This window comes from Gastrolobium bilobum, unplaced genomic scaffold (genome assembly GCF_033153095.1).
Source record: "Gastrolobium bilobum isolate Gb01-03AN ecotype WA unplaced genomic scaffold, APGP_CSIRO_Gbil_v1 utg17830, whole genome shotgun sequence".
NCBI classification, from domain to species: Eukaryota; Viridiplantae; Streptophyta; class Magnoliopsida; order Fabales; family Fabaceae; genus Gastrolobium; species Gastrolobium bilobum.
In genome coordinates this window covers 59463-80943 of record NW_026897053.1, presented here as the reverse complement: position 1 = coordinate 80943, position 21481 = coordinate 59463, and the positions used below count along the sequence as shown (strand labels likewise).

Genomic DNA, 21481 nt, shown 5'->3' with positions numbered 1-21481 from the left:
GTCGCGCCTCCCCCTCTAATTCACCGCCGCCACCACAGGAGGAAGGAGAATGTTCCCCCAGAGCAAAATACGAGCGTGCCCTTGAATTCTTCACCTTGCAATGAATCAAATGTCCTTCAGTCCAAACCCCTGTTGCCAGAAATTGCAGTTGATTCTAGTCTTTCAAACTGGTTGATTTCTCCTAATTATAATGTCTCCAAGATCACAATTCATTGTCAAAAGATTACTAACTGCTAGCAGGTTGATTGGTTAAAAAATACTTTTATTCGTATTAATTATTTTGTAACTAACTAAGCGTAAAATTTATTTTCAGACTACATTCGCATTATTCAATAAAAACTCGTAAATTCTACATTTGAACTCTTGGCAGTTGGCATGATAACATATATTTTGTAAGACTTCGTCAGTAGACTTCCTTTTTATACAAAATATAAATATACTTTCGTTCGCTTGAAGTCAGAAATTTAAGCAGTGGAAGTGGATATATACTATTTAAAGACCAACAGTAAATATGCTAATAATATTAGAGGGATCGTAAAAGGAATAGGCAAGACATGCAAAAACTCGCCGCATGATATCTTAAAATAAAATAAAACTAAAATTCCCAGCTAACTACTGCGCGTCAATTTTGAACAAACTAAGCATATCATTAAAAACGTAAAAGAATTTTTATTTTTATTTTTATTTTTGTTATTATCACATGGCAAATATCTTTAATAATAAATATTTTTATTATTTGGCATGTCTATTAAATTAATAAGTGGTTGTTATGGTTATGAGTCAAATACGAGGAACAAACAAGAAAAAAAACAATAAAGAAACAAAAGCAATTAGATCAATCGGTCAACAAATGATTCCTCCCCCCCTCTTTTTGGTATTTTCTATATTTCCAAGCTCCATTGATTACTGCCTTCGAGACAGACTTAAAAGGACCAAGTAAACTTATGTCTGACACATGCCATTTGGTTACTTCTCTTTTAATTATCTCCCACATTCTACCTTCTGTCATCACCCCACATCCTTAGTGGTATTTTTGATTCAAAAATTCTGTTATACTTGAAACATGGTACCCATGTTTGAAAAGGGAAAGTCCACCAGGATTCTCTTCATAATTCTTTGTGTCCTTCTAACACTGTTGTCACCCCAAGTTGCTTGTTTTTCCAAATTTGCTTCTTCAGCCTCTTTTACCACCACTATTACTGTTCATGATCAAGCTACAGCTGAAGACAGTGAATCAAATGCTCTGTTGAAGTGGAAAGACAGCCTTGACAATCACAGTCTCTTGTCAACTTGGACAGGTAATACTACTCCATGCAAATGGGAAGGAATTCAGTGTGACAAATCCAAGTCAGTCTCCAGCATAAATCTTGCAAATTATAGTCTAAAAGGTACACTCCAAACTCTCAAATTTTCCTCATTGCCCAACCTCCTCAGCCTAAATATCTACAATAACTTCTTTTATGGAACCATTCCCCAACAAATTGGTAACATGTCCAAAGTAAATGTTTTGAACTTTTCTGCAAATTCTTTTGATGGTTCCATCCCTAAAGAAATATGGACATTGAGGAGTTTGCGTAGGCTTGATCTTTCCATGTGCCAACTAAGTGGAGCAATTCCTAATTCCGTAGCAAACTTGTCCAACCTATCATTTCTAGATTTAGGAAACAACAATATTTTTGGCTCCATTCCTCCGGAGATTGGAAAATTGAACAACTTAGAGTATCTAAGTATTTCAAATAATAGCCTTTTTGGTTCCATTCCACGTGAAATCGGAATGTTGACAAACCTTAGGCTTATTCTTTTGTCATTGAACTCTCTCTCTGGTACCATCCCCAAAACAATTGGTAACATGAGCAGTTTAAATGCACTTTACCTTTCTAATAACACTCTTACTGGGCCAATCCCACCCTCCTTATGCAACATGTCTAACTTGACAATTCTCCATCTTTATCACAATAATCTTTCTGGATCAATCCCTGCTTCCATAGAAAATTTGGCCAATTTGGAAGAACTTGAACTTGATTACAACCATCTTTCTGGATCCATCCCTTACACCCTTGGAAACTTGACAAAGCTCACCTCATTATACTTGGGCTTTAATGATCTTTCTGGATCAATTCCTCCCTCTATAGGGAATCTGGTCAATTTGGATTTCCTCAGTCTCCAAGAAAACAATCTCTCTGGATCTATTCCTGACACATTTGGAAATTTGATAAGGCTCACTGTCCTGGAATTGGCCTCCAACAAACTTAGTGGTAGCATTCCACAGGTCTTGAATAACTTTACCAACTGGTATTCCTTGTTATTACACAATAATGATTTCATTGGCCACTTGCCACCTCAAATATGCTCTGGTGGGTCATTGACGTACTTCAGTGCTCAACACAACCGTTTAACGGGTCCAATACCAAGAAGCTTGAAGAACTGCTCCAGTATTCAAAGACTCATGCTTTGGGGAAACCAACTAGAAGGAGATATAGAGCAAGATTTTGGGTTATATCCGATATTGGAACATATTGATCTGAGTGACAATAAATTTTATGGCCACATTTCACCAAACTGGGGGAAGTGCCCTAATCTTAATACCTTCAAGATATCCAACAACAATATTTCTGGTGGTATACCTGTACAACTTGTTGAGGCAACCAACCTTGGCAGGCTTCACCTTTCATCCAATCACTTGATGGGAGATATTCCAAAGGAACTTGGGAGTTTGAAAAACTTAGAGGAACTCATCATCAGCAACAATCATTTTTCAGGAAACATTCCCACGGAATTAGGATTGCTGCAGAATCTTCTACAGTTGGAACTAGCAGGAAACGAGTTGAGTGGCACAATACCAGACCAAATTGTGGGGTTACCCAATTTACTGGAATTGAATTTGAGCAACAATCAATTAAAGGGAAGCATTCCCTTTGAGTTTAACAGATTACAACCTCTTGAGTCTCTTGATCTTAGCGGGAATTTGTTGAGTGGAACAATACCAACCGTTCTTGGACAATTGATCCGCTTGCAATGGTTGAATCTCTCACACAATAATCTTTCTGGCACCATTCCTTCAAGTTTTGACCAAATGTCAAGCTTGATTTCTGTCAACATATCATACAACCAGTTAGAAGGACCGCTTCCAAAAAACCAAGCCTTTCTTAAGGCTCCAATTGAATCATTGAAAAATAACAAAGGCTTGTGTGCTAACATAAAAGGCTTGGTTCTTTGTCCAACCAACAACAGTCGAAAGAGCAACAAAGTGATCCTAATAGTATTCCCTATTTTGGGAACTCTAGTGTTCTGTGTGGTGGGGCTTTTATTGTATATTCTGTGTCGCAGTAAGAGAAAGGAAGAAAGCCAGTCCAAAGAAGCACAAAGGGAAGTAGTCTTTTCCATCTGGAGTTATGATGGGAAAATCGTGTTCGAAAATATCATTGAAGCTACAGAGAATTTTCATGACAAATATCTAATTGGAGTGGGAAGTCAAGGATATGTTTACAAGGCTGTGTTGCCCACAGGCCTTGTTGTTGCTGTGAAAAAATTCCATTCAGTAACAGATGAGGATATGTCAGATAACAGTTCAAAGGCTTTTACTAGTGAGATTCAAGCTTTGACAGAAATAAGGCATCGTAATATTGTAAAGCTGTATGGATTTTGCTCACATTCACGGTTCTCATTTTCGGTTTATGATTTCTTGGAAAGGGGTAGCTTGGATCAGATACTAAACAATGACACACAAGCAAATGCATTTGATTGGGAAAAGAGGGTAAATGTTGTTAAAGGTGTGGCCACTGCTTTATCCTATATGCATCATGACTGTTCACCTCCTATAGTTCATCGTGACATATCAAGCAAGAATGTTCTCCTAGATCCTGAATATGAAGCCCATGTCGCTGACTTTGGTACAGCTAAGTTTCTAAAGCCTGGTTCACGTAGTTGGACCACATTTGCAGGCACCTTTGGTTATGCTGCTCCAGGTTAGTCCCCTTTCCCTCGTTTTTATAAATGGAAATGGTCACATATTTTTTCATTTATACCTCTTTTGAATATGACATGTGCCAAAGTGGTGTAAGCAAGTTATGTGCGTATATCAGAATCCATCATAAAATACAAGCCACTGTACTCGAATATTTATTATTGAAACCCACATTGATTTTTTGCATGGTATAACTTTTCAAAATTTATGTACTTATTTTTGCAGAGCTTGCACAGACAATGGAAGTGAATGAAAAATGTGATGTTTTCAGTTTTGGAGTACTTGCCTTGGAAATCATTATGGGAAAGCATCCGGGAGATCTCATTTCTTTATTTATGTCACCATCTACAGCACCAATGGCTAATGATTTGTTATTGATTGATATTATAGATCAAAGACCTCCTGAACCTACAAAACCAATTGATGGTGAGATGGTGTTGATTGCAAGGTTGGCATTTGCTTGCTTGAGTGAAAGTCCTAGTTCTCGACCAACCATGGATCAAGTATCTAAGATGCTTGTAATAGGAAAATCACCTTTATCTGACCAGTTTCCCATGATTAGACTAGGACAACTTTGCTAAATCATTCAACTACTCTTGTATTTTGCTTCCTTTTTATTCTTCACTGTGTCCCACCTCTCTTATATATTGTAAGCAAGCATGTTTAATTATATGTATCGCGTACATGGTTAAAATCATACTCTGTTCAAGTAAAAACAAAATTATTAAGAAAAATATAAAATACAATGAAGAGAGAATAACAAATAAAAAAGATAATGGAATGGATAATAAAATTAGAAGTAACAAGTATTCCTTGCATTGCATATTTATTTTTAGATTTAGATAAAATATTAAAATTGAATGAGAAGAAAAAATGTTTAAATTTATAAAGGAGATATGCATGTAGCTAACTTGGCAAGTATGCCGATCATACAAATAATAAAATTGTTCTCATGAACATTAGGGTGTGCATAACAAACATTCTGTTATCCAACACTATTTTTGGAAAAAAAATAATTCTTTGTTATTTCTATGCCTTAGAAGAGTTTTTGGGGAAAATATGCATTTGATTATGCATTTTAGTTTTATTTTGAAAAATAGAGTTACGTTTGATAACATAATACAAATCTAAACAAAAATATTAAACCAGAATTACCAAAAAAGAAACAAAAAAAATTTAAACCAAAACTAACATAGATATATTATGGTAAAATCATTTCTGCAGCCGCTTTATGTACAGCAACGACAGGTGTATGATGGTTATGATTCCCACATTTAATGTTTTCATCCTTTGTATGGTTATGATTCCTCGCATTTAATGTATTCAAGTATATATATGGCAAGAATTTGATTGCTGCACGTACAGCACCTGCAGAAATGTAAATCCTATATATTATATTAAAGCAGAACTCTCAAACAAAAAAGATGAAAGAATTTAAACAAAAAAAAGGTTCAAAATTAGTGTTCATTGTTCAATTCCCAAAACCAAAAGTGGTTTAACTCTCAGTTCGCCACTACGCGCAATAGGGGACTCTAGAGGTAATGGGAAATAAACAGAGAAAAATATATGGGAGATAAACACAAATGCACGAGAAATTTTGCAACTTTTTTCATAAGAAATATAACGAAGAGGGATGAGGGAGAAGATGAGGAAGAGGAACAATGTTTTGAAGAGATAGAGTCATAGAGAGAAGGAGAAGAGAAGAGAAGTTTACCTAATGGGTAGAAGACAGCCTGGTTGGAAATCGAAGATGGCAGAGGAGGCACGTATCAAAGAGTGAGAGAGAAGTATTTCTCTTTTTGTGCCCTGGAATAAAAAAGCAGAAAGAATTGCTTGCTTTTTTATTCCTAGGACAGAAATTAATCCGGTTCATTCTTAGGAACAAAAAAAATAAATTGGTTTCATCAAACGTTGTTTCTAACTATTTCTGTTACCCGGGATAAAAAATTTAAAAAAATTGATTCTGGAAAGATTGTCATATACACCCTTAGTGTTGCAAGCACTAATTCATTTTTTCGTTTAAGTTGGATAGATCAAATAAGATATTTAATTAAAATTAAAGAGCGATTCAAAACATAAAACAATATCAAGAACACAATAGCAAGAGTGTATACAATCAAGAACAATGCAATTAGGGATTTGATTTCCCTCGATCTTCACTTATGTACCTTGAGTTAAAACCTAATTAATTTTCCTTTTAATATTGTCATTCAATTCATCTATTTTAGCTAAAGCCCACTATCTTGGTGCCCTAACCCTTCACTCCCTTAAAGAATCCTAATTTCTTAGGAGGGTGTATTGGATTGAGATTTTAATGGATTATTTCTGGACAAAAAAATCCATTAGCATTCAATTAAGATTTTAAAGGATTGAAAAAAAGTCACATGGTATTTGATTAGAATTTTAAAAGATTATTTTAGTGTTCGTTCAAATCCGGTGATATTCTATCAGGATTTTAAATAAAGTGGTATTCAAAAATTTGACGATTTTAGTAGATTTTCTATTGGTGTAGATTTCGTGAGACTTTTTAGTAAAAAGTATAAATATGATGTCTCTTTCAATATATCACCCTAACTCCCTTGAGATTTCTCTATTGCAGTGCTTCTTCTTCCTTTGGCGGGTCGACTCGCTCAAAACCGGGTTCTGCTATAAGAGTTTCGTCAAAACTCAAAAACAACATATTTTTTAGCAATTTTCATCACCAAAACAACCCAGAAACACAACCCAACAATATTATAATCTAATCCATCTCAAAAATAACAAAATTTTTAGAGCTTTTGGAAGTTTAAAAAACAATATTTCAAGCTATGAGTTGCGATTTTTCTTGGCACAAAAGGTGTGATTTTTGTATTAATACAACATAAAACTGTGGAAAAACAACAGGTGAAGAAAAACTCTCAAACCAATTTTCGTTTTACATTAATGAAACGAGATCGATTTAAAGAAAGATTGAAACTTTCACAATATGAACCCTATGTTTCGTAACAATACATTTATGAATGAAATTCCTTCGCTATAAGAAACGATTTCAAATAATTTTTGTCTCAATAGATCAATAAAAACTTGTTTTTCAAAAGCCCCAAAGCAATTTAATGTTTCAATGTAACGATTGAATATAATTTGAGAAATTCTCTAAACCTTCATGTAATAAAACCCAAAAATTCAGATTCAAAATTTTCTTAGAATACTCAATGAAAATATGCATATGATAAATGGTTAGAGAACTCTCATCACGTATAACAAAAACCCTAATGTTTCCAAGATCAATAGAAAAAATTCCAAACGAAATTTTATATGAACTCTAGGTTTTATATGCAAATTTCGAATTATTATAATAAATAAAAAAGATTGTAGGTCCAATAATCATATATGTATAGCTCTGATACCAAATGAAGAAGATAATTTTCAACCCATTGATTAAACCCAAGAAGATGCTAATGTGTGGAGGGCTAGTATAAATATGTGGAGAGTTGCTGCTTAGTAGGACGTCAAGTTATGTCGAATTATTGATTGAGAAAATTATATTAGGTTTTACTTTTTTTATTAATATCATTGCATTTCTTTGTTATTTTTTTATTGACTCTGGTAATTTTGAATGTTAGTTAAAAATTCATGTTGTCCTTTCAAATCTTATAAATTTTATTAAAATCCAATCTTATAAAATCTTGATTGTCAAAAAAGTCTTTTAAAAAAGTATTTAAAATCACTACAATTCTAATTAGTCTTTTAAAATCTATAAAAAAAAAATTTATCTCAAAATAGTCTTTTAAAATGCTAATCCAATACACCTCTTTAGTGTTTCTTAAAATGGGTCAAACATTAAAAATAAGAATTATCAAGATCGCATAATTCATATGTTAATTCCTAGATTTATATAAACCAATGATGAGTTTAACATATCCAATTCACATACCAATATTTCTATTGTCATACATGAACCCTAAGATTTTAAAACTTAAACCCACTGGGTGCAAAACTAAAACCCAATTAGACAGCCCACATATCACTAGCCCTAAGGTTGTGTTTGGTTGGCGTAATCTGATGAGATAGATAGGCATTGGAGAAGTGGGATTGTGTTTGACCAAGTTTGGTTGAAGAGTTTTCAATATTTGCCGATCCAAATTACTCCCCTAACATTCCATTTTGCATGTCAATTGGACCCAAATAGATGGCTCAATATTCCCATTTCAGATGTGGTATTGGAGGTTGCCTAGCTAAATAGAGACATGGGGTTAAATGGAGACATGAAGACAGCACCCAAAGATGACGAACATACCCTCAGTGAAGGTAAAGGGTAGCATTGGTGAATCAAATTTTTTTAAAAACAAGGTTATTTTGGTAATTGTAACTTATTTTCTCATCAATATTTCACCTCAAATCAAACATAGACTTTATAAAATTTACCTAATTTTCCCGGTAATTTTTTTTTCAACCAAACAATTTTTTTTACATTTTTCTACCAAACTCGCTTTCCAACTATTTTCCTAATAATTACATTTCCCTAGTATTCAAAATTTTTCTCCTCAACCAAACACCCCCTAAGTGTGTTTGGTTTTTTACCGGGAAAGCCAAACCATTAGCTTTTGTTTTTTGTTTTAAAATAAAAAGATAAAAAAAAAACTTGTTAGGAAATGAATACTCTCAAAATAATAATTACTTTTTAGTTTTAAAAACTAAAAATTTGGTTTTCTTGTTTTCCGGTGACAATTTTATAATAATGAAAATTCATTAATGGCATTTTCATAAATAAAAACGTAAGTATTCTCATTTCTTAGTAGTTGTAATATTATTGTAATACAAATTGATTATATGTTGTTAATTGATTATCGAGTCTATCCTTTCTGTAATTCATGATAATGTTGCATCTTTATGGTTCATAATTTCTTCTATCCTTTCTGTGATTCATGATATAACAGGGTAGCTTATTCAATCCTCTGTCGTTTCACTATGTTCTCCCTCCTCTAAAAGTAATCAAAACTCATGACTCCTTGAGTAAAATAGATAAATGTACCGGAGCCAATATAACCAAATTACTTCTACCTTATTTCAAGTAACAGTTACACCAGAAAAATCATGGGAGAACTACTAAGAATAGACAGATGGGTAAAATGGAAGAAAATACTCTGTTAAAGATCATGCTTTTGGCAACAAAACCAACAAGAAATGGGCTATCCACTTTAACATGGAACTCAATTTGAAAGAGGTATGTATTAAACTTGAGGCATGGAATGCAGGACAAACAAATCAAACCAACATCAGCAGCAAAGGACCAGAATGAAACCAATAACAACACACTTGGACCTTCGGAAAAAATAATGATGAAAATTGAATAACAAACTCTCTCTTTCTCATGCCAGCATAGTTCCATTTCATGCATGAAAGATACACATGGATGAGTTCAAGTAAAATATTGATATGATTACAGGCAACCATGCGTATATTATATTAAGATCAATTTATTGGATCCTTGGTCTCTGAATGCACTAATCTATTGGCAATAATCGGATAATGGAGAAACATAAAAGAGCATTAAATATAAGGTAACTCATACCTCACTTCCCCATTCTGTTTTATCCTCATAACCGCAGCTGATAACATGAATTGCCTCCTTAAGAAGAGTTTCTGGAGTTGCAGACTGAGGAACACCCCCATTTTCCATAAGTGTAGAGGCAACAAATACAGCAGACTGACCAAACCTTTTCTCGAGGCTCATTTGTGACTTGAGTAGTGATTTCTCATCATCAAATCCAGCACCTGAATATAAATGTTGTTTAAGAAAAGAAAAGGGATACGCAATTAATACAACTCAAGATAAATTGCTGTGCAAAGTACACACCAAAAAATTCTAAAATGATTAGGAGAAATGTGCAGGGTTAATAAGGTAAATGCAATTTCACAGATGAGCCAGTCAATTTAAGATATTATGGGAAGTGAAGTTGAAGCTCCTACAAAATCTGGAAAGCAAGCTACTATACTCTTCTTTTTGGGAATGAAATAACAACATATCGAAGTCTTAATATAACTACTTATAGCAAAAATAGTTCAAATTATAGACGTATAAATAAAGGGAAATAATTATCTCATGTTGCATGAGATAATTATCTCATGCAACATGAGATAAATAGATCCCATAAATGAAATGCACACAGAAGGCAAGAAAAATAAAATCCACACGCATAGCTTCTACCCCTTCTTCTATATCCTCTAGACTGAAGATGGGCACATTTGGTTCAACATGCTTGCTAGATTTTTTTTCTTGTCTGAGCCTTTCTTGCTAGATTTTTAGCTCTTATTTGGATTTCCACGCAGAGTGAAGAAAGCAACCCAGGCTTCTTATGCTCGGGTTTGATTGGAGGCTCATAACCATATAAAGATGTTCTATTGAAGACAAATCCAGTACCCACATAAACAGGGCCTTGAATGCCATCAAAACTCTTAAATTTATCTGCATAGAAAGAGACAAGGGGAAAATACGTGTCACAAAGAAGTTAAATCAAATATATGTAAAGTACAAGGGATGATCCATGCCACAAGAAGTGGAATATCATTAACATAATTTTCTTTTGCCTGAAACATAACAGAAATTAATATGGTTCATTTCAAGATACTTACATCAAAGAAAACAGTATTACCATTGGCATATCAATCATTCCTATCAATACCATCAAACCTCTGTGGAAACTGGACATAGCAAACATTTTTCCCAAGGTAGGGATCCATCATAAAACACATAGCTTCCCTCAAGTAATTATATTTCAAGTAATAAAGATCATGTATTTAATACAATGTCATGATAGGAACGATTTTATTGGAATGAATTCCCCATCAAAAGTAACCACTGACAAGTGCTGAGGCATGGGGTCCATGGAAAATGTTAGAAAAGATTAACCTGCTACAGGATGATACTAATCATAAATATCACATACATAGAAGGATTTGAACTGCCTGTTCGGTTTCTCATCCTTGATGTTAGTAAATCAGCCATCTGCACTATATCAGGAAGAAATTTCAGAGCATGATAACTAACCCTGCATCTCAACTTGTTGATATCTGCTGGAAAATATTGTCATATCTGAAACAAGAAGCGAGATATCATGACAACATCAACTACATATAAAAAGTGGCATCTAGCATATAAGTCATCCTTGGCCTACCCCAACCTATCAACAAAAGGTTTCAGAGCCATGTAGTTCAATAATTAAGCAAACCTGAGTGCCACTGCAATGATGAAGGTAAGGGAAGCTGTAGTGTTGACCATGGAAGCAAAAGGGAACATCACAACTCCAGACACAGCATGCAAATAGGTTACATACACATGAGGCGACTCATCCCATGATTGAAGGAAGCTTCGGTGATAAAATATGAGGGGGTATAGGTCACCTGAGCAAAGACCATGAGCAGGTGTGGCTTGAACTCTCTGTGCATAAAAGCACGAGAAAAGCTGATAATTATTAAATAATATAAATTTAAGAGCATGGAAAGCAAGAATGATTGAGTTAAACAATAGATGTCATCCAAGCTTAATTTTCCAGGCCGGAAGCAAAATTCAATTAATACGAACATTTAGGGGGCGTTCGGTACATGATATACTTTTTTATGCCTGCAAATCACGATCTCCAAAAATGTGGTGGGAAAATCATTTTCTCGGAAATATTACCAAAAAATTGTTTGGTAGGCCAATATTATCGGAATTATGTTCCCAAAAAAGTGTAAAATTTTCCAAACACGTGGTATTCCAAGAACCAAGAATATCACCCCTTTGGTGGTATTCTTGGATAGTATTTTGGAAGAAAAATTGTACACAACAAAATCCCGGAAAAATCAGATTCCCGGAAAAAATTTCAAAAACCTTATACCAAACTTGGGTAAATAGGATTACCACTATCACTTTTCCGGAAATCTCAAAAAGCTCCCCTTACCAAACATCCCCTTAAGTATTTTTTATTTATTTAGAATAACATGTAAGTCATTTAATTCTGAAGTAATGTGAGCAAACATAAGTCATACAAGCGACGAAAAAAATATATTGGATTGAAATACAAGGAAAAAAACAAAAATATTTTTTCATTATTTTGATAAATTGCCAAGGTAGATTCTTAAACTTTGCCCTATATGCAAATTAAATTCCTAACTTTATGTATAAAATCCTTTTAATCAAGAGAAAAGTAACAAAATCAGTGAAAAATGTCAAATAACTTACACATGAGTGACATGACACCTTTAAAATATGTTCAAAGTTTAAACATTCAATAACACCATAATTAAGTTAAAAAGAAAAAGAAAAATAATCAAGTTAAAAAATAACACCATAATTAAACAAAGGAGAAAGTTAGAAGAGGAGAACGTGTTTGACAAACGTGTCTTGGAGAAAGTTAGAAGAGGAGAACGTGTTTGACAAACGTGTCTTTCTCAAATATTGAAAACCCTCGTGTCACAGAAGTGTAATGCATCGAACTACAACTTTCTCAAGAACCAAGCTTTCTCAACATATGCATATGCTAACACGAGGTGAGCGCTGAGTATCTTCCATTCATCATGATTTTACTCACATCATGCCAACAAAACTTAATCCACTTTATAACTGTAACTCCCAAATGTACTCAAAGAAAATTGAAAAATTATATTACGAATATACCATCAAGTAAATATTATTCCATGGATGGATTCATTAACCTAATATATACAGAATGAGTATCCTTAGAAGAATTTTAAATTTTAATTAACAAATTCTAAAAACTATCCTTTGCTTACCGAATAACACCCAAGAATGGGATTTCTATGCTCCAAGTGCGAAGGAATGGATTGCAAGCCTATTCCATCTTCAGCGTATTTGGAATCTGGAAAACAGTACTAATTTGGTAAAAGCAAAACATAACCATCAGATTCGTACAGGCACATTCAACCTAACAAACAGAAACACAAGGAAGAAACACCATACAGCCACGACAATTTGAATGAATGCAGCAACACGCAGCGAGATTAGAAGCACCAATTTACAAACTTCGTGAGATTGGCAGGCGCGTGATTGGCGCACTTAGCCATTGCTCATTTATCGATCGGCTTATTTCAAATTGGATGCTCACCTGGTTGGCAGTGTCAGGCGAGCAATGCCACACTCTCAGTTTGAGTGGCGTCGCTGAGATCTGCGCTACTCCTGAAGTTGCTCCCAACCTTCCGTTTGTGCCCCTTCCTCTCGGAGGGGCTCTGATCTTCGCGCCTCTAAAAGCTCCATGAATGAGAAGAACAGCCAGAGGAGGAGAAGAGGAAGGTTCTTGATTGCGTGTTTGCTCTCGTTAACAAAAAGGAGACAGAAATAGATTAGAGAAAGGGAGAGAGAATGGTTTTAAGATTTTGAAGAAATGAATTCAAAAATCGAAAGTAGTGAAATCGAAACCTAATATATGAAATGTTTGACTAAGTTAATCCATTTATAAAAAATAAATAGTTTGATATTAGAGGAGGGATATTCTAATTATCAAAATTTTCTACTACCAACTTACTATCTATCTAATCACCATTAGATTAACATTTTCTCTCTCTTCAAAAACTTTTTAACATTATCTCTCTTTAATCCAATGGTGATGTGATAGGTAGTAAATTAGTAGTAAGAGTTTTTGGTTGTTAGAATATCTTCACTCTTGGTCTTATTCGTTGGTATGTTAATTTTAACTTCACAGCAGAATCAAGAATCAACTTCATAAAAAATTCAAATTATGTTGTTAAAACAAAAGGTTAAATTACAAATTACCCTCCTTTACTTTAATTGTGTTTCAAAATACCCTCGTATACTTTCAATTAAAACAATTTACTTACTTGTACTTTTCAAAATCATCCATTAACCACGTCCGTTAAAATTCCATCCCATTTTGTTACATATTCCATCCCATTTTGTTAATGTAAGGTGAGTAGAACTAATTCATTGTCTTATTCCCTCCAAAGCCAAAATGAGAAAAACGATTTGTGTCCCTATAATAAGAAATTGGAGACATCCATAGGACGTAAATTAACCATTAAATTGCTTGATGCAGCAGCAGTAAGATATAGGAAAATGGCGTTACCCTACCTCCTGAAAAGTAATGCACTTTCTTGACAGAGTTTCTTCACTCTTTGAAGCTTCATATCAGAGACAAATTGTTCATCGTGATGGCGGTCATTCGGAAACCTGTTTCCATACCCAAAATTCTGCCTCTGAGGATAAGGTCCAGGACGAGAAAGAAGGCCAGCTCCTCTATCATTTTGAAACTGGGGCTGCCAACGACCACAGCCAAACCCCCCTCTACCCTGATTATTCGCATTGCAGATGGCAGACAATACTGCCAGAGAAAACGAATTAAGAAAGAAAATCAACGATGTCATTTTCTTTTATTCATTAACATTTTCCAACAGCTGCAACAATTCAGAAGCACCATGGTAGGATAGAAATCCTAAAATGCCTTGTAGATGCAGCGATGTACCATTACAACACAGTCTTTCACATGATGTTTAGTTATTAGGCATAGTTTTTCACCTTCTTATCCTAAAAGTTCATTACGTAACATCACCTTGCTTATTGTCTTCTTGAAAACCCACATCAAATTTTAACGGAGGTGGATTGAGGATGAGGTGTGAAAGATTGGTCACTTGATATTCTAACGGAGGTGGATGAAATTTTAACAGATATAGTTAATTGTTGAATGTTGAAAGTACAAGCATGTAAATTGGTTTAATTGAAAGTATAGGAGGGTATTTTGAAACACAACTAAAGTACAAGAGGGTAAATTGTAATTTAGCCAAACAAAAATCACAATTTCAACATTTAAACAGAATCATAAATCACAACAATAACAACTTATCAGAATCTACATTTACAATTTCAATGTTATGTAAGTTGACAAACAATTTGTAAATGTAGAAAACAAAAAAATAAGATTAAAGAATAGAAAGAAAAAAATAAGATTAAGAAAACTGTTGATTTTCATAAATCTAATAGTTATAATTTAATGAGAATTAATAATTAATTAATAAGTGAGACCCAATAAATTAAAACCGTTAGATTGGCAAAAATCAGCGGTTAATATTTGGTAGTAAAAGATAGTAAGAAAAAATAGTAAGTATAACTTCTTCCAAAATCCCTTTAATATATTTATATACACAATCTAACATGCTGAGATGTTGGTTCCTCCTACATAAGAAATAAAGTCAGATTTCTATTAAAATTTAATCGAATATAATTAAATTATAAAAGAATTTTAGTTGATTAAATTTATACCTTTTATTTTTTCTTCAAACCATACTTATTTTATTTTATTTAAAATAAATAGTATAATATAGGCCAGTTTGTAGGTTTATAGGTCAGGCCTTATAAAAGTGGGTCTACGGCCTATTTATTAAACAAACTTTTTTTAAAGTCCAAGCCCGACCTATTTTGCAAAATATACTAGGTCAGATCTGACCTGATGTAGACAGAGTTGTAGACCACTGTAGGTCGGGCCGACTCAGTTTCACCCCTAGTTAGAGGTGATGCATGCATGATATTGAGCTTAGGCTAAGTAGAAACGACAATTGATCATTTCATCTAAAATTTTTGTTTCTATCTCTCTCTTCAGATGCAATAAATAGGTGAGGTTAATTCATTATTAATAGAAAAAAGGATAGACACAAAAAATTTACATTACCAACTCATAATTTTAACATGAAATAATCCACTCCCAATAAAAACATAATTTGACATATGTGGCCTTTAGCTCTAGGGGCCTCGCCCCTATTCTTTAAGCACCTTTTCGGCTTCTGGAATGATTTAAATTTTCAGAATTTCTTTTATCGCATCCCACCTTATAATATTGGTGCAAGACCAACATTATTACTAATCAATTTCTTTACATTTCTAGTCAAGTTCATGATATTATTTTCAATTTACATTTCCTATACGTCATTTCATCTTCGAATTTAAATTCTTGTGAATTGCAAATCTTATCGTTTACTCTTTACACTCACTTCTTGTAATCTAAAATCCGACATTTACATTTTTAAAAGCATTTTGACGTCACAATTTTATTGGTATATACTTGGAAATCACTAGAGACAAAGATAATGTTACAAGCATGTTACGCATCAATTATTACAAAACACACATTACTAACTCCAAGGATATTTTTCATATGCGCCGAACTGTAATAGGACTTCTGACTATGTGCTTTCCATTTGTCCATCTCAATTCCCCAAACTGATAATTTCCCTGTTTAGTCACACTCCTTGCTTGCACAATCACATGGAATATCTTCTTTTCACCAATTTTCTTGAAACTCAAGGTATTTGGTACAACAACAATGTTATATCCAGGCAATTGGGCATTTGCAAAATATGTACTTGGTGTCCCAACGTTGGTGACCGTACGAGTAACGTTTACTGCATTTAACCCAAGATTTGGCAATGTGATTGAAGGGTAGTTCAAGTCTGTTATGCTCTGAGATCTTGAACAAACAAATGCCCTATTGAAATTAAGTGCGGAAATGAGTTGTTGGTCATAACCAGAAGCACATAAGAAGTTCAAGTAATCAGTAAGGCCTAGATCATAAACAAGTCCAGGATCTACAGCAAGGTCAGGTTGAACATGTCCTGAACCATAAGAGAATGGAGTTGCTGATGTATTCTCAAATGCATCCCTAATTGGTCTGTTGGTGTTATCTAGTGTGGTTGCTGCAACCATATATATTTCATTAAGTTAGAAATCTTGGTCAAAAAATTAGACATGCATATATTATATATCATAATGTTAAACATTTTCTAATATATATATTGGGAAATGATCTGTTTACAAATTTTTTTTGCAATTTTTTGCAAATTACACTATGTACTTCCGGGAAAACATAGTGTAACCTAGTATTCTCTGGGGTGTACATAGTGTAGTTTGTAAGAGTTTGTAAACAAAAAGTTTGTAAATATAACCATCCCCTATATATATATAAATATAAGTACCTGAGGTCATGATTGCTGATTTAATAGCTGCAGGACTCCAACTAGGATGAAGTGTTTTGAGAAGTCCAGCAATGCCAGCAATATGAGGGCAAGACATAGAAGTTCCTTGGAGTACATTGAATGGAAATCCTCGACGAGTGTCTGATGGTAGGTCAGATGCACTTGCGGCAGGTGAATAGGCAGCAAGTATGTTCACACCAGGTGCAGTTATATCAGGCTGAAACAAATAACAAAAGCAGTCATTTTAAAATAAAGAGACAAATAACAAGTTATATATAGTTGAAGATAAGAAAATCCAAGTGTAGAGACCTTGAGTATTGATGGCTGAATCTTATTGGGTCCTCTAGATGAGAATGAAGCCATAACTGGAGCTGGCTTTCTTCTATTGAAAGTTTTTGCTGGGGACATCCTTATTGTAGTAAACGAGCTTATTGTAGAGTCCCTGCTTAATATAAATATAGTGTGTAAATAGAGCTCCATCTTCATTTGTAAAATGTCATTTAAAAAATGTAACAATTTTAGAAGCTGCATGGTGTACGAGAAGGATATAATTACGTGGCAGTTAAGTCAAAACCACTTGGCCTTGTTGGATTACGACCCTTTGCATAGTTGACAGTAGATAAAACATGAGGTTCAGAAAGAAGTGTATTCCCATTTTGCTTTTGATTTTCCAAAATCATTCCCTGTGCGCCTGCAGAGAGAGCTTCCTGACCCTCAGCAACTGATTTTATTTTTCCTTCTCGAAGGCATCTCACTATTTTTCCCTTTACTTTTGCAGGATCAAGTGTTCCAGCCTTACAAAGTTGACTACAACAATATAAGACACAGTCATTTAATTAATAAACAAGGTATTCCGAATCAAAGCTTGTGAGATTATTTGTACTTACGCATCACGTTTTGTTGCATTGGCAAGTTTAGCATCAGCAGCAAGGATCAGAGTAAAGGACTGGTTAGGTGGTATGTTTACAAAAAGACTGGCTCCCTGGTAATAGAAAAAATAAAAACAATTATATTTCAACACTAATTATATTTATAATAAAATGGACTAATAAAATTAATAATAATAAGAAGGGTGATACCGTGATTTGTTGATTGTTACCAAAAGTTAAAGTACTACTAATGTCCCTATCTATTGTGCTAGCAGCAACTGTGAATACCCACGGAGCCACATTCAAAACAGTTCCAGGTGTTGGTCCTTCATTTCCTGCAGATGCAACTAATAGTATATTTCTAGCAAGTGCATGGAATGCCCCTATAGAAATTTCATCTGTAAATATTTCTTCAGGACTAATACTAGCTCTGCCTCCAGCGGAAATGGATATCACATCAACACCATCACTAATGGCTTGGTCAATAGCAGCTAACACATCCGCACCAAAGCAGCTTGCAGCATCGGTTAGAGACCAGCACACTTTGTAGGTTGCAACTCTTGCTCTTGGGGATCCACCCTTTGCAGTGCCATTTCCAACTGCAAAGACACTTGCACCAGGAACAAAATTGCCACCTGCGGTTGATAGAGTATGTGTACCATGTCCTACAAAGTCACGTGCTGTTTGTTGTGATGTGGGAAGTTTGCCGTTAAATGCCTCATAAGCTTTGCTGAAGAATCTTGCTCCAATTAGCTTCCTGTTTATTATAGAGCACAAATTGATGAATTAAAGAACATTAGTAGAGTTTATATAGGCATATATAAACCAGGTAATTTATATTTCCATCATTTTTCTTAAGTAAGTTACTGTGTATCTATCTCTCTTCTAATTCCAAGTTTGCTTAGCAAATTGTGAGTAAATATGTTATCAGCTTAGTGGACTTTTCATAAAATCCCTTGAATGGTTGCATAATTAACAGAAGCTATTGTAAAATACTGTCAGGAGATATGGTATAAGAGTAACTCTATTCATACTACTAAAATAGTGCTTGGATCGTTATATGAATCAGTTTCAGAAGTTTTTATATTTTACAAACTGTTAATGGTGGATGTACTGGGGTTATAATGATTGAAGATGCCCCCAATAATTTGATTCATTTACATACCATTACTTGTTAAATTAGAGTACATTCTGAATTAAGTTTACTCTAGCTTAAAAAGTATTGTTAGTGCTTTTTATTTTCTCTCATTTTGAATTTTAAATTAAATAGCAAATAATTATACATATAATTATGTATGACTCCTTATAATTTTAAATATTTTCAAAATTTTATTTCAATTTAAAATATTGACGAGCAAAATTCAAATCATTTCATGGAGAAGCAATAAAAGAAAGAAAGAGAACCTGTTACATGGGACATTCTTTGAACCTCGGAGTTTGTTAATTTGACAGACATTGCCCCCACGCCATTTTGCTGGGACAGTGCCTATTCCTTGGTCACTAAAACTTTTGGATTCAGGCCACACTCCTATGCAAGGGGTAAAGTCAGGACATTATTTAAATAATATACATTTCTCGTTCTAGATATAAGCAATTAAAAAAAGAAACAAATCTTCCTAGGTTCAGAACAAATCTTTCATTTTAGATTTCAACATAATTTCCTTATTGCCTTTAATGTTTCTATGTTTTGTGATATAAATTTTATCTTCTATATTCATAATAAAAATGTTTAAGGTCTATATATATATATATATATATATATATATATATATATATTTCTCTATTCTTTTTATATAATAGACTCATATTAATCTCATATATTTTTATATATATGTCAAAAATAAATTATCTCGTATAATATAGAAAACAATAAACCCTTCTTTATTTCGCACTCCGAATCTCAAATAAGACATCCTTACATTGTGCACAAATAAAATACAACACGGAACTAATAAATTTCCAAACTTTCTTGGTTTTTATAGAAGAACTCAAGAAAGCATCTTGCCAGCTCAAGAAAGCCTGTAGTGCTTGTCTCCAAGAAGTTTAATTAAATTAAAAAAAGTAGAAAGCATATACTTATTTCTATAACAACACAGTGGCAACATAACCTTCTATCAATTCCCAATAAAATAAGTTAATAGTTTTATAGTAAATTGTTTTAGACAGGGCACATCAACTAAATTTAATGGGCTGACTATTTAAGCCCAATTAAGAATCCTCTTTTATTTTCTTAAATTGAAACTTTTATTAATCTCATGTTATAGAAAAGTAATTCTTTCTTACCATAGAAATAATTATGAGTGAGGCTCACTTATTTATAAAAAATAAAAAAATAAAATTTAAATTACACAAAAATCAATAAGTATGTAGGAAAGAAATATTATCTTATGTTGCATAATAATAATATTTCCTTTATACATAAGGTTATTCTCAGAGTCAGAATTGTTAATGGATCTAGATAACTAACTGATTCTGATTGGATTATAAAGCATCAAGTGCGGTAAAATTATAAAGTTTACCTGTATCAATGTTAGCAATAATTGTATTTTCACCAAATCTTCCCTTTTGCCATGCTGAGTTCATACCATTTCTTTGCAGTCCAAGAAACTCATATGAACGGGTAGTGTGCAGTCTATACTCTTTGCTCAAGAACACAGATACAACGTTAGGGTTTTCTGCATCAGTGGAAACATTGTGTCAAAAAGCTACTTTGAAACTAAATTTAAAATCAAGATGTTTATGACAGTGGAAGTATGGTATTGAATTTCTCACTTGCAATATGTGCTGCTTCTTCCTCTTCAAGAACAGCTGCAAAGCCATTGATGTGTCTATTGTATGAATAAATAATTGCTTCTTTGGCCTTCTCATGGCTATGAATGATGAATATAAAGTTAATCAATTATTTTCTTCTAAACCAGAGCTTAGGTAGAATTTAATGTGGTTTTATCATTTTATACCTTCCCAAGATTGAACCCAGTAAATCATAATGAGAATATGTTGCAGTTTCAAGGTCAACAGATGAAGGGGTTGGACCATGAGAATGTGCTCCCAAGTAAACAATGTAGCACTGTAAACAGCGAATCAAAAACCAGCAATTAGTGAAGTGTAATCAAAATAATGTAATCCATCACCATCATCCAATTGCATAATCATCTCAATTTCAAAGTAGTAACTTCAAAACAATATGCAAACGAGCAACTAACAAGTAAAAACTGGCCTACCTGTTTGCTGGCATGGACAACATTCACCAAAACAGTGAAAACAAGAACAGATGAAACAAGAAGGTATAAATTTGAGCGATCCATTCTTTTCAATTAGACTTAGGAAGGTGTTTTGCATAGCATATAGGGGCTCTATGCTAATTCTTCTCTTTATATAATGAAAGGACATAAATAAAGGCACATAATTGTATTTGAGATCTATATTAGTAATCTTAATCTTGAAGTGAGTAAACAAAAACATTTCTACTTTTTAATTTAATCTAGTATGATTTTGGAGGAAGAATTTTTTGATTTTGTTATACGACTGACAAGTCTTAGTTTTCATTTTTGATTAAGTTATATCAATTAACTAATTATTAATTGAAAGTAAATTACAGCTCTTAGATAAACAAAGACAACAACTGAGATGGAGAATAAGACTTGTTATTCTTCTCATGATTTCGGTACACTAAATAATCATTCGAGAAGGAATA

At 33.5% G+C, this 21481-nt stretch overlaps 2 protein-coding genes and 1 long non-coding RNA gene across 4 annotated transcripts; 1 reads left to right on the top strand and 2 right to left on the bottom strand.

Annotated features, from left to right (window-relative positions):
* The first annotated feature begins 766 nt into the window (after positions 1-766).
* Positions 767-4642, top strand: LOC133303749 (MDIS1-interacting receptor like kinase 2-like). The gene is made up of 2 exons (XM_061503717.1): positions 767-3965; positions 4190-4642. The coding sequence occupies exons 1-2, from the start codon at positions 1064-1066 to the stop codon at positions 4543-4545; spliced, it is 3258 nt and encodes a 1085-aa protein (XP_061359701.1). The 5' UTR covers positions 767-1063; the 3' UTR covers positions 4546-4642.
* On the bottom strand, positions 4545-13302 carry LOC133303751 (uncharacterized). 2 transcript variants are annotated; one of them, XR_009750508.1, is made up of 7 exons: positions 13048-13302; positions 12716-12801; positions 11173-11381; positions 10891-11036; positions 10152-10409; positions 9516-9718; positions 4545-4665 (listed from the first exon to the last, which is right to left on the bottom strand). It is a non-coding gene; the product is annotated as an uncharacterized LOC133303751 (long non-coding RNA). The 2 variants fall into 2 exon arrangements; XR_009750507.1 differs by lacking the exon at positions 4545-4665 and adding an exon at positions 5198-5332.
* Positions 13303-16097: 2795 nt separating this feature from the next.
* On the bottom strand, positions 16098-21092 carry LOC133303755 (subtilisin-like protease Glyma18g48580). The gene is made up of 11 exons (XM_061503727.1): positions 21009-21092; positions 20745-20854; positions 20560-20657; positions 20307-20462; positions 19192-19315; positions 17998-18544; positions 17806-17900; positions 17474-17725; positions 17228-17360; positions 16919-17135; positions 16098-16639 (listed from the first exon to the last, which is right to left on the bottom strand). Exons 1-11 carry the CDS (start codon positions 21090-21092, stop codon positions 16098-16100), a joined length of 2358 nt encoding a protein of 785 aa, XP_061359711.1.
* Positions 21093-21481: the final 389 nt, after the last annotated feature.